A 15,806-nucleotide genomic window follows, 5' to 3' on the forward strand; every position below is an offset into this window, starting at 1 on the left:
GATTTATATACCGCCCTTCAGGATGACTTAACACCCACTCAGAGCGGTTTACAAAGTATGTCATTATTATCCCCACAACATACACCCTGTGATGTGGGTGGGGCTGAGAGAGCTCTGAGAGAGCTGTGACTGACCCAAGGTCACCCAGCTGGCTTCAAGTGGAGAAGTGGGGAATCAAACCTGGTTCTCCAGATCAGAGCCCTGCGCTCTTAACCACTGCACCAAACTGGGTAGAAAGACTTTAATAAAGAAATTCTAACTGTACAAATTGGAGCGCCCGCACAGATAGTCCAAGGTAGGAAACTAGGCAGAGTTTTGGGCATATGTTTTGGTAACGAAAATGTGACTAGAAAATGCCAAAGACACGCTACTTAGATTTCAGTCTAGAAATGGGCAAGCCACCCAGGGAAGCATGGAGCTTGCCTACTGGAAGTATCTTCCCCCAGGAAAGACTGTTGGGGTAGGGGAAAGAGGATGTCCCAGATTTCTCCAACTGCACAGGCCCGGAACTGCAGCCCAAGAGCTTTGAGAGAGTCGCTGGATGTTGGCTTCTGCAATAAAGCAGCCACCTGCGGCAGAGATGTGTCATGAACCAGCTCTTTTCCTTCTTGCTTGGCCCGTGGAATGGACTGGGGAGATGCCCTCTGCTCCCTCTCTGAACTCCTCCCCACGCCATGTTTGTGATGTGCCCTAAGGAGATAAAACTGCTAAGAGTCTTGTAGCGCCTTGAAGGTTAATGGATCTCTTGTGGCCTGAATTGTGGACTTGCTTGGAATAGGAGCTGTATCTCCAAGGGCTATTACTTACACTGGCCTGCCAACCTCTCTTCACGAAGCTAGAACAAGACCTACAGTTTTCAACCTACATCAAGGAAGAGGCCATGTGAGCTCTGAGAAGGATGGTTTGGGAACTTCTCTGGCTGCCTGGCAAAAGGAAAAAAAGGGCCTGGCTCAGTTGGCAAATAGAAGGTCTCAGGTTAAGAGGACTGGAAAGCAGGTGATGTGAAAGACCTATGCCTGAATCCCTAGAGAACAGTTGGCGGTCCGAGTAGACAACAATGCCAGCCTTGATGGGCAAAGGATCTCATTCAAGGTAAGGCAATTTCATGTGTTCTTAGCACACCCATGGAATGCCAGAGTTACACTTCCTCACTTACTGAAGGAGAAAAGCTTTTAGCAACACAAAGATAGGCCGAAATTCAACAGGTGCTGTTTCTTTCATGGCAGAGCTGCAGCAACAGGGAAAGCCACCACCTACTGAATTTCTGCAGGCTGGAATTTGAATTTCTGCAGCAGAGAGCACCTGTCTCCATCCTTACACTCAAGTTTTTGGCAACGGGCGATTTGGGTTCCATTACATTAACATCGGTGGGATCCTAACAAGATTGCCTTCTCCTGCCAGAGAGAAATGTTTCTCGGGAATGCTGGAAAAGAGAATACCTCCTGCCCTGCCTTACAGTTCCTGCCCTGTCAGCTGAGCTTCAGAAGTTCTCAGTGCAGAAAGTCTGTCATTCGGAGTTTATCTCAGAAGAAAATTATCCCTTCGGTCCATCACAGTATCACATCAGGAACCAGCTGCCAGCCGTCTCTGAGGTTTCTTGATAGAAACCTTGGAGCAAGCTGGTAATCTGCAGCCAGGCCTTTCTCTGAAAACAAGGCAGCCGCGCTCTGAGGAGGAAAAGCTGCGCAGTATCCCTTCCACCACAGGGCGACCATAACGTATCGGGTGCAGACCCTTCCATGGGGAGAAGACAGCAGGGGAAGCCCTTCCTTGGTGCTGCTACAGGAGTCCTGGAGCCCAATTCCTTCTCATTCAACTATTGCATCCAGTTCATTTTCTAAATCCAGCGTGGCCCAACAGTTAGCAGAGACACAAAGTTGAGAAGCGTCTTTGTCTGCCTTCGTGCTTAGTCTCACAGACTCGCTTGTTTGGCTTGCTTGAGGCTATGCACCCCCTTCCCTGTCTGTATAGGAAAGATTACAAACAATCCTCAATCCACCTCCATCCCCCACCCGCCCAGGCTGTTTTTTGGAGCAGGAAAAAAGGCCATCCAAACTCAGTAGAAAATTTCATGTTTCAAGAAAGTGATAAAAGGTTACAAATGTTGTTAAAGTACGGGAAAGAAAAATTATCCGAAGTGCTTGTTGTAAGCAAAGGAGATGACAGAGAGCTAGTTCTCTAAACCATGCAAGTATATTCTTGTTTTCTCTAGACATTTTCTTTTTTTTTAACTTAGCATTTTGTTGTCTTTTTATTGTTATATTTTTATTTTAATTATACTTCCTAAACAGTTACATATATAGAGATAATTTTTGCACAATATTGATAATATTATTAATACAACTATAAATATAACAAATACGTTTACTATATACTAGGAAACTCAACTGCCATGTTACAATCAGATTTTAACTAAGAACAAATATCTATACATTTTAAAAGGTTTTTACTGTTTGTTATCTAAAAGATTTGGCACTATTTGTTTAGAAATCTTCGTGTAAGTTTCCTGTTGGGCTTAAAAATTTAAAATAGTTTGATATATTGGATTTGGGGTTTGTATATCATTTTTGGTGATACATTCAATAAAGGGCATCCGTTTTTCATACAATCCTTTTTGGAAATTCTGTTGCTTGTTGAAGTCCATCTGTGGGTTTTTTTTTCTATAATTAGGTGGTCCCAGATTTTTGTAAGCCATTGATTAACTGTTGTTGTTTGTGCATTCCGTTTTAAAGTTATCATGGTTTTTTTGTGGATAGACATTTTCAATATTTGAGTTTCCTGTGCAGATTACCACTGTATACCACGACTTCCTTCAAGAGCTCAGGCCAGCATTCATCGGGCTCTCTCATTTGATCTTCCCAAGAACCCTGTGAGGAATCCTAGGCTGAGAACCAGGAATAATGATGAGTCCAAGGCCAAGCACTAAGGGCCAAGCTACAAGCGACACCTGAAACAGGTTGGACACTAGTCAGCTTCCCTCAAGTTTTGATGGGAAATGTAGGCATCTTGGTTTTACAGCTTGGCTCTCCAACTGCTGTCCAATGGACTTTTCAACTGTCACTTGTCCAACATTCCACCCAGCTGCCTACATTTCCCATCAAAACTTGAGGGAAGCTGACAAGTGTCCAACCTGTGTCATTCGTCACTTGTAGTTTGGCCCTAAGATCCACGGCTGAATAGAGGTTTCGACTCCAATCTCCCCGGTCTGTGCATTGTACCAAACTGAACGAGACAGGATGGGACCAGACACAAGAAAAAACACACATTTAAAACGGATTCCGTGTCTATCAGTTTACCCAACTAGAAGGTGACAGGGGACTGCTTCTCAGTTCTGTGGCATTTATGCTGTTGGGGATCTACAGGCTTCCATCTTGTCACCCTTGCTGTTGAATATCTACATGATGCCGCAGGGTTTTGGTGAGCAGGTGACACCCAGCTCTATTTCTCCTTCACAACTGAGTCAAGTGAGTCTGTGCAGGTGCCTGGGGTAGTGTTGCCAACCTCCAGGTGGGGACTGGAGATCTCCCAGTATCACAAGTTATCTCCGTTCTACAGTGGTCACTTCCCCTGAAGGGAATCTCTGCTGTGGAGGACGGTCTCTACAACATTATATCCCACAGAGGTCTTTCACGTCCACACACTGTACCTTCCCCAGGTTCCACCCCCACATCTGTAGGAATTTCTCCAGGGGACTGCTCTGTAGTCTGCAGATCAGTTGTAATTCTGGGAGATCTCCAGGCCCCGCCTGGAGGGTGGCAACCCTACTTAGATGAAAGGAGAGCGAGAGAGTGCACTGGGTGTCATCTGGATACTGATGAAAATTCACTGCTGGCAATTTCATGCTGATGTTTAACAGCATGGGAGTCAAAATGGAACCTCATAAGCCATTGGCCAGGGGTCAGAAGTCCCTCAGAGAGTCACCCCCTGAAACCCAGAAGAGCAAAGCCATTCCAACACAACACCATCAAGAAGTCTCATTCGCTTGAAGTGGTCCAGAAAGATTCTAAGGGAGGTAGTAGCAAAAGCCACCAAAATGCCCAGAAGAACCAACAGAGACGTCCCTCTGCCTGTGTAGTTTGTGATGAATCAGAGATCTCTCCACACGAGACATCTTACACGGGGATGCTCAAGTGTAGGGAGATGCAATGTTAGCCGGGAAGTGTAGTTTAAATTTCACCTTTCTACACAGAGCCAGCGGAGATAGCTCCTCAGAGGGTTTGTTAATTTCATCTTCGCCTCCAGGAAGGCTCTGTCAATTTCACCTTCCCAAAGGGGAAGATGATAATTAACAAACCCACTGAGAAGCAATCTCCACAATTCTGTTTTTTAAACTACACTTCCCGGGTAACATTGCATCTCCCTACACTTGAGCATCCCCATGTAAGATGTCTTATGTAGAGAGACTTGCAGTGCAATCCTATGGAAAGTTACTCCAGTCTAAGGCCATTGACTTCAATGGGCTTAGACTGGAGTAACTCTCCATAGGATTGCACTGTTAGAGTAACCAATGTTTATTCTGTATTATAGTCTGTGGCTTCCAGCTAATCCCTCAGTTCTGAAGCTACACAGCAGATTAAAATTCCCCTTATTATTGGTATCTACATCTCTCCTATCTTGAAAGTTCCATTGAAGAGCCATACCTGGTTTACTGATTCTTTTCAAAATGACAGGAAATCTATTTACTTATTTTTATTTATACAGCAACATCAATCTAAAAGACATCTTGTCCATACCATAGGCAAAAACAGACAGGTCAAATGGGGAAGAAGAGAGAGATGAACTGGGAACATGCAGGTCCTTAAAACTTGGTTACGGTTAGAAGTGAAGATTAAGAGGTTATGCCAAAAGTCTACTCCAAGGTTCTCAAAATACATTTTGAATGCAAAGGATTTCTTCTTCAGGGTAAGCAAATAGTGTGGGCTTCTTTCTCCTGTTCTGGGCAGGTTCCTTTTTTTTTTCTTTACCTATTCTGAAGAAGTCCTTTGAATCTGAAACACATTGAGATCTTTAGATTGAATACATTTGCAGACAGGCATAAAAGACTGCTGCAATGTTGTATATTAGAGCATTTCCCCCTTATTGCTGGATTCACCCTTGCTCGGATAGCCCAGGCTAGCCCAGTCTTATCAGATCTCAGAAGCTAACCAAGATTGGCCCTGGAAAGCCACCAACAAAGTCTAGGGGCAGACAATGGCAAACTGCCTCTGAAGATCTCTTGCCTTGAAAACTCTGTGCAGTCACCACAAGTTGGCTACGACTTTCATGGGGATTTACTCCAGGTGGTGGCAGGAGAGCTCCCAGAATTACAACTGATCTCCAGACTACAGAGATCAGTTCCCCTGAAGGAAATGACTGCACTGGAGGGGGGCTCTATGGCATTATACACCCCTGAGGTCCCTCCCTCCCCAAACCCTGCTCATTCCAGGTTCCACCTCCCAAATCTTCAGGAATTTCCCAAGTTGAGTTGGCAACCCTAATTTGCATTCTGGCTCACAGCCTTCAGATATCTGAAACACCTGGCAAGATCTCTCAGAGTCGTGTGATAAAGTCCACCAAATGCCCCAGTGAATTTACTTGTCCATAGAGCTCTGGATTTGCTATTTCATATGGGTTTTGCTGCTTCTGTACTAGCGGGGCTGCCAGGTTGGGAAATTCCTGGAGACTTGGGGGCGGAGTCTGGGAAAGGTGGGGTTTGGGGAAGGGTCGGAGCTCTGGTGCCACAGAGTCCACCCTCCAAAGCAGCCATTTTCTCCAGGGGAACTGATCTCTGTGGCCTCTGTGGCCAGTTGTCATTCTGAGAGATCTCCAGCCACCACCTGGAGGCTGGCAACCCTAAGGGGTAGATCCCCATGGAAGTCAGTAAGCTCTACTTGTAAGTAAACAGATTTAGGGTGGTGGGTCAATCGAAGAGTCAGCAAATCCAACAATTATTTTAGCTGTCAAGTCATAGCCAATATATGGCGCCTACATAGAGTTTTCAAGGCAAGAGCTCTTTAGAGGCTGTTTGCCATTGCCCACCTCAGCTTAGCAACCCTAGATCTCACTGGGAGGTTGGCAACTCTACATGCAGGACATACAAAAACCAATTGGGGTGTGTACAGGTCGGAACAGTTATCCTGTGTTCTGGTTTAAGGGAGAATGGTCTAGAAGGCCTGTGAGTGGGGCTGAAAATGAGCACACACGGTTATGCGGCTGCTCTTCTTGAATGTGGAAGCATTCCAGGTTCCATGCAGGAAAAATCCCCATGTGGCACCAGCTTTTGATTGGTTCCTGTTAATTTGCAGATGGGACCATAACCCTGTTAACCCTGGTCTACATTAAATTAAACTATCTTAAACCCAAGTATTTTCATTTTACAGGGATGTGGATCCAGCCAAATTCCTGAACATACTTATTTAGAAATAAATTCAATTGAAAACAATACTTCTTTCTGAGTAAACATGGTTAGGGCCAGGTTGTAAGTTATCTTCTTTATTCAGATGCTTGAAGAAAATGACTGGTGGCTCTCCAAAACTAATTCCTCCTCAACTCCACCTCCTTCCTAGAGCACCACAGCCACACCCACCTACTGCTTCTAGCTGGGCAGATGGCTTCATTTAGTCTCTCCTAGTTCCAACCTGAGAGATGTGGGGGGGACTTGCTAATAGCAAATGCTAAAACCCATTTTAAAAAAACCTGGGGAGTTTTTGCAGGGGGGTGCGTTGCCAAGATCAAGCAGAGTTTGTTGCAGGCTATTGCAATTTAGTTGTTGTTGTTTTTTTATGTTAGTGACTTTGCGCCCTGTGGTTTGTCATGGCATCAGTGGAGGCTGTCCTACCTGCAGCTGGCATGATGGGTGGATTCAGCTACTGTCAGGATATGCAATCTGAAATTTTCCAGGTGAGTGGGGGCCGAGGGTGGAAGCTGCCAAGTATGTTGGGAATCAAGCTAATATTTTGTAAGGAGGTCCCTGTCCGTGGCAGTAGAAAAGAGCAAGAGTCTAGTAGCACTTATAAGACTAGCAAAATTTGTGGTAGGGTGTGAGCTTTTGGGAATCACAGGTCACTTCTTCAGATACCATTTGTACCTCTGCAAGTTTATTCAAGGTTGACATATTTCCATTCTGTACAGCTAAATGTGGAGATAGATCAAGATAGGTAGCCGTGTTAGTCTGTCTGTAGCAGTAGAAAGGAGCAAGAGTCTAGTAGCACCTATAAGACTAACAAAATTTGTGGCAGGGTATGAGCTTTTGTGAGCCACAGCTCACTTCTTCAGATACCCTGCCCAGGAGCAATGGCAAACCACCCCTGTTAGTCTTCTGCCTTGAAAACCCCACCGGGGGATGCTATAAATCAGCTATGACTTGAGGGCACTCACCACCACCTCCCTGCCCATGGGCCCTGTTCTTGGTAGCATTTAGAAACTTTGGGTTGTTTTTTTCCTGCCATGACTCCCTTTCTTCATACGGCAACCTGGGTTTTCTCAGATGTGGTGGCAAGAAGGTTGGGGTGCTTTTCTCAAATGTTGGGGAGGGATCTCAATAAGGTCAAACTGTCTGTGGTTATATTCTAGATTGGTGGTTGAGAGTGCTATCAAGTCATAGCTGACTTACGGCAACCCTTGGTGGGGTTTTCATGGCAAGAGATTAGCAGAGGAGGCTTGCCGTTGCCTGCGTCTGCAACCCTGGTCTTCATTGGAGGTCTCCTATCCAATTACTAACCAAGGCTGACCCTGCTTAGCTTCTGAGATCTGACGAGATCAGGCTCACCTGGGCTATCCCTGGCCAATAAATAGAGAAATAATGTATTCTTAAAAATACTTGCGTTCCCTCCTCATAACAACCGTATTCTGCTTTCCTAAAGTTACCAGCTGACCTGGGGGGAAAATGTTGTGTTCCTTTAATAGTTTTAATTAGTGGATGTGGGTAGGTCAAGCTTTTCAAGACATGAAATTAAGTAAAATCACCTGTAACTTCTTGCAGATCAAATGGATATTAAAGGGATAGCTGGAGGGGCCGGTTTAAAAGCTGGCAACTTCCTAGATGCACTACGTCTCCACCCTCCTCCCCTACTTTTTTATTGGTGTTTTGTTCGTTTAAGTGAAAGGCCTTGTGCTTTTGACATGCTCTGCACGTAGGCTTATTTGCCCTATTGTCCTGTATAGGACCAGAAGTAGATCAAGATGGGTAGCTGTGTTAGTCTGTCTGTAGCAGTAGAAAAGAGCAAGAGTCCAGTAGCACCTATAAGACTTAACAAAATTTGAGGTACGGTAGGAGCTTTCGTGAGCTGCAGCTCACTTCTTCAGATAACCTACCACAGTTTTTCTAGGATCAGAAGTGGCGGTGTCCCCTCCAAGTGATCGTTTCCACAGCATTTCTTCTGGTTCAAATTCCCCCCTCAACTATGGCCTACTTTACAGGGGTGTTGTAAGGATTAATGACACCATGTTGGTGAATCCCTTGAAAGACTTAAGTTTTGTAGGTGCCTCTGACATCTCTGCCTTGGCTTGTAATTATCAGTTGTTTCTAAAGCGATCTCAAGGATGTGTTTGGAAAAGAAGGGCAAAGAATGATCCTTTTGAAGGGGGGAGCTAAAGCTGGCCTTTTGGGATCCGCTTCTTTCTGCTTTCCTATCCGTCTTGACTCTTTCCCCGTTCCACTCACAGCCCCCCACCCAGCATGCTGTAGCATCTAACCCTAGAAGTTGTGTGGGGTGGCCCTGGAAGATGCAGCCAAGTGTAAGAAAAGCTGTCCCTGGATGGGTTGCCATACGGGAGTCTGTTGGTAAACGCTTGGCTTTCTGTTGTGAGAGCTCCTTCTTGCCAGTGCAGAATAGCGGCTGGTGTGGGCTCCTGATAACAGATGCTTTATCTGACCTTCGTGGCAGGCAGGCAGTGTGTTAATCTGGTCCTGTCCAGACCTTCCCCTTCTCTGGGGCTTGTCAGTTTGCAAGCCTTTTGTAACTCACTTTCATGCTTAATAGTAATGAAACCAAAGCTGTAACGGCCAGGGTGGGCTTTCCCGTTCCTGGCTGGGATCTGATTTGCTGCTTGGATTAGTTCTCGATGTTTACTTGCTTTCTAGTGGCAGAAAACGGACAGTTCAGCAAGACATTCATCTCCAGGGTGCTTCGGTGAGCCCCACCCACAGGTGAAGCAAGAGTACGATGAAGCCTGCTGGGACCTCGACTTCCTCCTGAGCAACGTTTCTGCCTCGGAGCCTGTCCTTGGTGTCCCTTGCACAGGCCAAGAGCCCTCTGTGTCCGCTACCTACCAGCCAGGAGACCTCTTTGGAAGCCACAGGACTCCCGATGGCTTTGGTCCCCCAGCCTTGGAGGCCAACTTCCTCTCAGCGGAGAACTCTGCAAACTGTGTACCTGCACTTCACTACTATGCCCAAGCGGCACCAGAGCCCAGTAGAGACCGGGGGCCTTTCCATCACTCGATGCAGCAGTTCCCTGCTCAGACAGTTGGTGGGGGGGCTTCTCCTTTAGTGGGGCAGCACCCCAGGGAGCCAAAAGCAATAGCGCAGAAGTGGCATTGCCAGCTGACCTATGAAGGTTATTTGCACCCAGTAGATTTGCTGAGCAACTGCTATCCGGCGTACCATGGCCAGTCCCAAGCCGGACAGATCCACGTCTATCGGGCAGATCTGGCTCGGGCTGCTGCTCCTTTTCACGGCCTCCTGTCTCCTCCTTTGCCTTCTGAGGAATTGGCAACCAAGCCAAAGAGGGCCTACAAGTCCGGGCCACGCAAGCGGCCTGCCAGTCATATCTGCAGTCACCCCAGCTGCGGGAAGACTTACACCAAGAGTTCCCATCTCAAGGCCCATCTTCGCACCCACACAGGTAAAGAAAAAACGCCGCTTGAAAAAAGGGACCTCGCCTTCCTTCTGGGCTGCTTTTCATTGGGGTCCTTGCTACGGGGAATTGGTTCCTTACGAGCATGAAATTGTAATTATTTTATTTATTTATTTTTATTTATGTCATTTATAGTCTGCCTTTCTCACTGAGACTCAAGGCGAATTACACAGTACAGTCAATATCAGGAACATTTTCATAAACAAGGCCACAGGGTAAATAGATTCAAGTTTACAAAGACATAGCATTAGCAGGAATCCAGTGCAACATAGTGGTAACGTCTATGGTTCCTAACTCATTCGCGGATCATCTGAGACCCCCTCCTAGCTGAGTAAAAAGCCTTTTTGAATCATTCGGTTTTGCATCATTTGTAAAAAGCCAGGAGAGTGGGGGCTCTCCTGACCTCCTCAGGCAGGCTGTTCCACAGGGTAGGGGGCACCACAGAGAAAACCCGTGTACAGGCTGTTGTTGATTTTGCCCATGTGCAGGCTGGTGCCTGCAGGAGGCCTTGTTTGGAAGAGCAAAGCTGCCATGGAGGGACATAGGGAGGGAGGCGGTCCTGTAGGTATGCCAGACCAAGGCCATGAAGAGCTTTGTAAGTGATAACCAATACCTTGAACTGAGCACAGTAACTAATGTGCAGCCAGTAGAGTGACTGCAGGATGGGAGTGATGTTCATGCTCCTGCTCGCTCCTGATAACAGTCGAGCTGCAGCGTTTTGCACCCATTGAAGTCTCCTAGTTAGTTTCGATGGGAGACCTATGTATAGGACATGAGATCTCTTGGTGCGAGTTTCCATTGCATCTGGTTGCATATAACCTACTTCCCATCCTAGCCCCCCCCCCACCTCTAAAGGTGGGTGGTTGCATTGTGCAGTGACCCAACCTGTTCCTAAAGGTGGGCAGGGAAAATCCTATATTGTCCTGTAGTCTCCTGTTTTAGATTTTTCATGTGTGGCTTCAACCACCGATCTATCGATGCTTGCTTTTCTCTTGCAGGCGAGAAGCCGTATCACTGCACCTGGGAAGGGTGTGGCTGGAAATTCGCCCGCTCCGATGAGCTGACTCGCCACTATCGCAAGCACACGGGCCAGCGTCCGTTCAAGTGCCGCCTCTGCCAGAGCGCTTTCTCCCGCTCAGACCATCTCGCCCTGCACTTGAAGAGACATGTGTAGCTGAGGCTGGAGTTGTGCAGGAATTGTAGGGCAAAGGGTAGCTGAGGTTCTCGTCTGAGAAGTATCTCTCTGTTCCATATGTACTTATCTCCTGGAAAGGTGATCGGCCAATCCAGTACCAAGGAAGTGGCTTCTAGCTAACATCGAGGGTTTGCTAGAAGCCTCATCTCCTCCTTTCCTTCCCTGATTGAAGGTATTCAGGTTTAAAATTTTGCCACATTTTCTTCCTTCCTCTTGTCCCATATTTTCACCGAAATCCTACCTGTAGGACAAAAGCTTCGGGGGTGGGGGTGGGGGGCGGTCGTTCTGTCTGTCAACGGCACTGGCTGCTGTGAAACAGAATTGTCTTCTTGAATTAGTTCTTTTGATTCTCCTGTTACCCAAATGGAGAATTTTCTAATAAGTATGGCCTATTGAAGGCTTAAGACCCCGGGGATGGAGGCAGGGTGACTAATGGGAGGGAAGGAGTATAAGGCAAGTCTTTTAAGTGTCTTCTGCATGCATAGAAAGAGGAGTAACTGTTCCCTCTAGGGCCAGGGGCTGCTGTTTTCTATATTAAACTGGAGTTACTAAAGAGATGTTGTCTCTTGTGTTTCATTGGTGATAAAACTGGTGGTGTTTGTTTTATAGTTTGCTGGTCTGAGTAATGCCCAGTGGGTCCTGGGGGTGGGTGGAGAGACCTTTCCCTCTTTAGCAGGTGGAGGAGTTGTGTGAAACCAGGGTTAGCTGATCTTCCTCGGAATGCTGGCAGGAAAATAAGGATTTTTTCCTAGGAAGAGGAACCCAAAGGCTCTGCCTCCATCTGCTTTCAAAAATGGAAAGGAGGGAGGGAGGGAGGCACTCCAAACTGAGCTCTGTCACTGCTCAGATAAATCCTGTTTGTGTAGAAAAGAGCAAGAGTCCAGTAGCACCTATAAGAACAACAAAATTTGTGATAGCTTTCGTGAGCCACAGCTCACTTTTTTTCCGGTTTGTGTGTTGATCGTGTTTGTGTTGGGCTCCAGTAAACAATGCTTAAGCCATTTGCCTAGCAGGCCTGTGTGTGGCGATCATAATATTGGTTACAATCAGGGCTTTTTTCTGGGGAAAGAGGTGGTGGAACTCAGTGGGTTGCCCTTGGAGAAAATGGTCACATGGCTGGTGGCCCCGCCCCCCTGATCTCCAGACAGAGGGGAGTTGAGATTGCCCTCCGCGCTGCTTGGCGGCGCGGAGGGCAATCTGAACTCCCCTCTCTGGAGATCAGGGGGCGGGGCCACCAGCCATGTGACCATTTTCAAGAGGTTCCGGAACTCTGTCCCACCGCGTTCCAGCTGAAAAAAAGCCCTGGTTACAATAGCTGCGGTGAGCAGGTTCTCTGGATACATGGTTGCCAACCTCCAGGTGGGGCTTGGAAATCTCTAGGAATTTCAGCTGATCTCCAGCTGACAGGGATCACTTTCCTTGGTGGAAATGGTAGCTTTGGAGGGGGGGGGGCGCTATGGCATTGTATCCCACTGAAGTCCCTCCTCTCTTCAAACCCAAGCTCCCCAAGGCTCCACTCCCCAAATCTCCTGGAATTTCCTAAGCCAGAGTTGGCAATCCTATCTGGAGAGAAGATGCAGAAATCTTCTAAATAAATAATACCATGTGAAGGAGTGGCAGTGACTTCAGGAAGGACTCTTGCTTTGTAAAGAGGTTTATAACGTCACTGCTGAGTTCAGGCAAGCTAGAAGCTAGTGCAGTTGTGGGATGACTGTTCTCCCAGCACCTATATTGTCTCTACAAGCAGGTAACTTGAAAAGTGTCATGTTCCTTTCCTTTTCTTTCAAGCTGCTTTGATCCAGTGATCTTGAGCAGCAGATAAGAAGTCTTTATTTCTTTAAGGAAAATATGGTGGAGAGATACTTGGCCAAAGCCAGGGTAGTCCTTGGATCTCTCTGTCCACCAGCAGGCAGGGGACTATATTATAAAGTTAGTTGTTGTAGATTTTCCGGGCTGTACGGCTGTGGTTAGAGATGGGCACGAACAGAAAAAAAACCTGAACATAATGTTCCTTATCATCCACGAACAGGGACTCACGAACAACCATGAACATGGCTCTGTTCATGAACATGTTCGTGGTTGGCTGCTCGTGGGGGCCAGCATGCTCTCCTCCAGCCATCATCAAAAGTTTGATCAAGCTCTCTACTGCACTACTCCCATAAACCTGAGCAGGCAACAGGAAAGGTACTAATAATAAATAATAGCTTGGCCCAGAGCCTGGCAGCAGCCCTGGAACTTGAAGGGGTAGATCCCTATCCCACCACACACAAAGAAAATTCAAGCTCCAGTGCACTCTCTCTATCAAAATGCCAACAGCAACTCTCTCCCTCTCCACTGTCTGCAAACTAAGCCAGAGCTGGGAACCCCCCTTCCTCCTGCTCTTTGCTCCCTTGTAACAAATTTAGAGCTCCACACTTGAAAAGAAGACCTGCCTATCAAGCTAAATTGGGCTTAGATTGGGGTTTCCAGGGCAGCAGCAGGAGTTCAGACAGAGTTCAGACAATCCCTGCCTACGTTGCCAAAAGAATTGATTGCAGGTGCCGGACTGTCTGGCTTGACGAACAGCAACAAACAGCAACGAACGAGGCTTGCAACGACCACCTGTTTGTTTAGAATGGGGCCTCACGAACAGCTTGTTCGCGAACAGCAGATTGGGCTATTCATGGCTGTTTTTTGTTTGTATTGCTGTCCGTGCCCATCTCTAGCCGTGGTCTTGGTATTGTAGTTCCTGATGTTTCACCAACAGCTGTGACTGGCGTCTTCAGAGGTGTAGCACCGAAAGACAGAATTCTCTGTGTCACTACACTGCTACACCTCTGAAGATGCCAGTCACAGCTGCTGGCGAAACGTCAGGAACTACAATGCCAAGACCACGGCCATACAGCCCGGAAAATCTACAACAACTGACATTCTCTGGGCGTGAAAGCCTTCAACAATATATATTATAAAGCATGGTGTTCCTCTGGGTTTCTCCTGTTCAACTGAATTTCCTTTCATGGTAACCTTGGCTGGCCATAGATCAAGGTGAGTAGCCATGTTTTTCTGTAGCAGTAGGAAAGAGCAAGAGTCCAGTAGCACCTACAAGACTAACAAAATTGGAGGTAGGGTTTAAAAGTAAGATTTACACCTGGAAACAGCTGGGCAGCTAGCATAGATCTTTTCGCAGAGAAGTGATATGATGACTGGCTGCAGTATTTTGGCTCAACTGACATTTCTGGACAGTTTTCAAAGGCATCGTTGTATAAATCTGACCAGGGTGTGATCACTGTGGCCAGATTGGTGAGCTCAAGCTGGTAAAAGATGCCACGTGCCACAGAGGAGACCTGAGCCTCTGCAACTGTAGGCCAGTATCCAGCACCCTGAGGACCTTAGCTTGAATATCTCTTAGACATGTAGTCTCTTTTTCCCCATGCATTTTATTAAAGGTTTTAAACAGCATAAAAAAACTAAAATAAGAAAAAGAAAAAAAGAACATAGTTAGAAAGGAATAAGCTCTGATTTTCTCTGTGACAGAAACATATACATTACATACTGTACACTCATTCTGTGATTACCTGTCCTTTTCTTTTTTACCTCTTCATCTTCGAGAACACAAATCATCAGTTCATGTTTTTCCATTTTGCGCAAAAAGTCGATAAGGGGTTTCCAAGTAGCCATGAATTTAGATAATCTTTTTCCCTAATCAAAGAAGTAAGTTTAGTTATCTCTGCCAAATTCCATCCTCTTCACCAACCATTCCTCTGTTGCAGGAAATGTAGAATTATTCCATTTTTGAGCATATAACCATCTCGCTGCTATTGTCATATACAAAAATAAAGTTCCATGAGTAATTTCTAACTGTCTGTTAGTCCCAGAAAAAAAAAGCCTCCGGTTTCATGTGTATATTAATCTCTAAAATCTTCTGAATAAAAGAATGTATTTGTATCCAAAAATTTTGGCTTTGTTACATATCCACCATAAATGATAAAATGCCCCCTCTAATGTTCACGTTAGATCTGTATTTTCCAAGGAACTCTGAGTGGCAACAAAAGTTTCCCTCTCCAATTTTAGGTTATACCGAGCAAGATCAGCTGCAGTTGTAGAGTGCACGTGCTATGTGCCATCAAGTCGCTTCGTTTGAAATGTGCTGGCAGAGCGTATTATGGATACCATGGATGGCCAAAAAGACAAATAAGTGGATTCTATTTTTTAAAAAATTAGGAGTTTTATACAATAAAAAGCAAAAAACATAAAGAAACAATTATACGACAACTGAGAAAGAAAAATAACAGAAAAGGTAAAGAAAAACTACATATACTAAAAGGTAGCTTCCAATTTTCTCCTCAACAAGTATTAGTATTTTCAAATGTTCTATTACTCTTATGTTAAAAATAAAAGTTCTATTTTTTTCTAATGTCCACAGTCCATAAATCTAGAAGTCATCAAATAAGTGGGTTCTAGATCAAATCAAGTCTGATTTCTCCCTAGAAGCTAAAATGACAAAACTGAGGCTATTGAACTTTAGTCCCATAATGAAAAGATAAGACTCTCTGGTCAAGACAATAATGCTAGGATAGGTGGAAGGCAGTAAGAAAAGAGAAAGACCCAAAATGACTTGGTAAAGGAAGCCGCAGCCTCCACCTTGCAAGATCTCAGCAAGGCTGTTAATGAGAGGACATTTTGGAGGTTGTTAATACATAATACCTCCAGGTGGTGACTGGCAATCTCCCAGAGATATAACTGATCTCCAGGCCACAGAGATCCGTCCTCCTGGAGAAAATGGCTGCTTAGGTGGG

At 45.9% G+C, this 15,806-nt stretch overlaps 1 protein-coding gene across 1 annotated transcript; it reads left to right on the forward strand.

Annotated features, from left to right (window-relative positions):
• The first annotated feature begins 2,676 nt into the window (after window positions 1-2,676).
• Window positions 2,677-11,575, forward strand: KLF1 (KLF transcription factor 1). Its single transcript, XM_055003182.1, has 5 exons — window positions 2,677-2,869; window positions 4,739-4,902; window positions 6,769-6,879; window positions 9,062-9,824; window positions 10,835-11,575. Exons 3-5 carry the CDS (start codon window positions 6,793-6,795, stop codon window positions 11,008-11,010), a joined length of 1,026 nt encoding a protein of 341 aa, XP_054859157.1. The 5' UTR covers window positions 2,677-2,869; window positions 4,739-4,902; window positions 6,769-6,792; the 3' UTR covers window positions 11,011-11,575.
• The last annotated feature ends 4,231 nt before the right edge of the window (window positions 11,576-15,806 follow it).

This window comes from Eublepharis macularius, chromosome 19 (genome assembly GCF_028583425.1).
Source record: "Eublepharis macularius isolate TG4126 chromosome 19, MPM_Emac_v1.0, whole genome shotgun sequence".
In the NCBI taxonomy this organism is placed as follows: domain Eukaryota; kingdom Metazoa; phylum Chordata; class Lepidosauria; order Squamata; family Eublepharidae; genus Eublepharis; species Eublepharis macularius.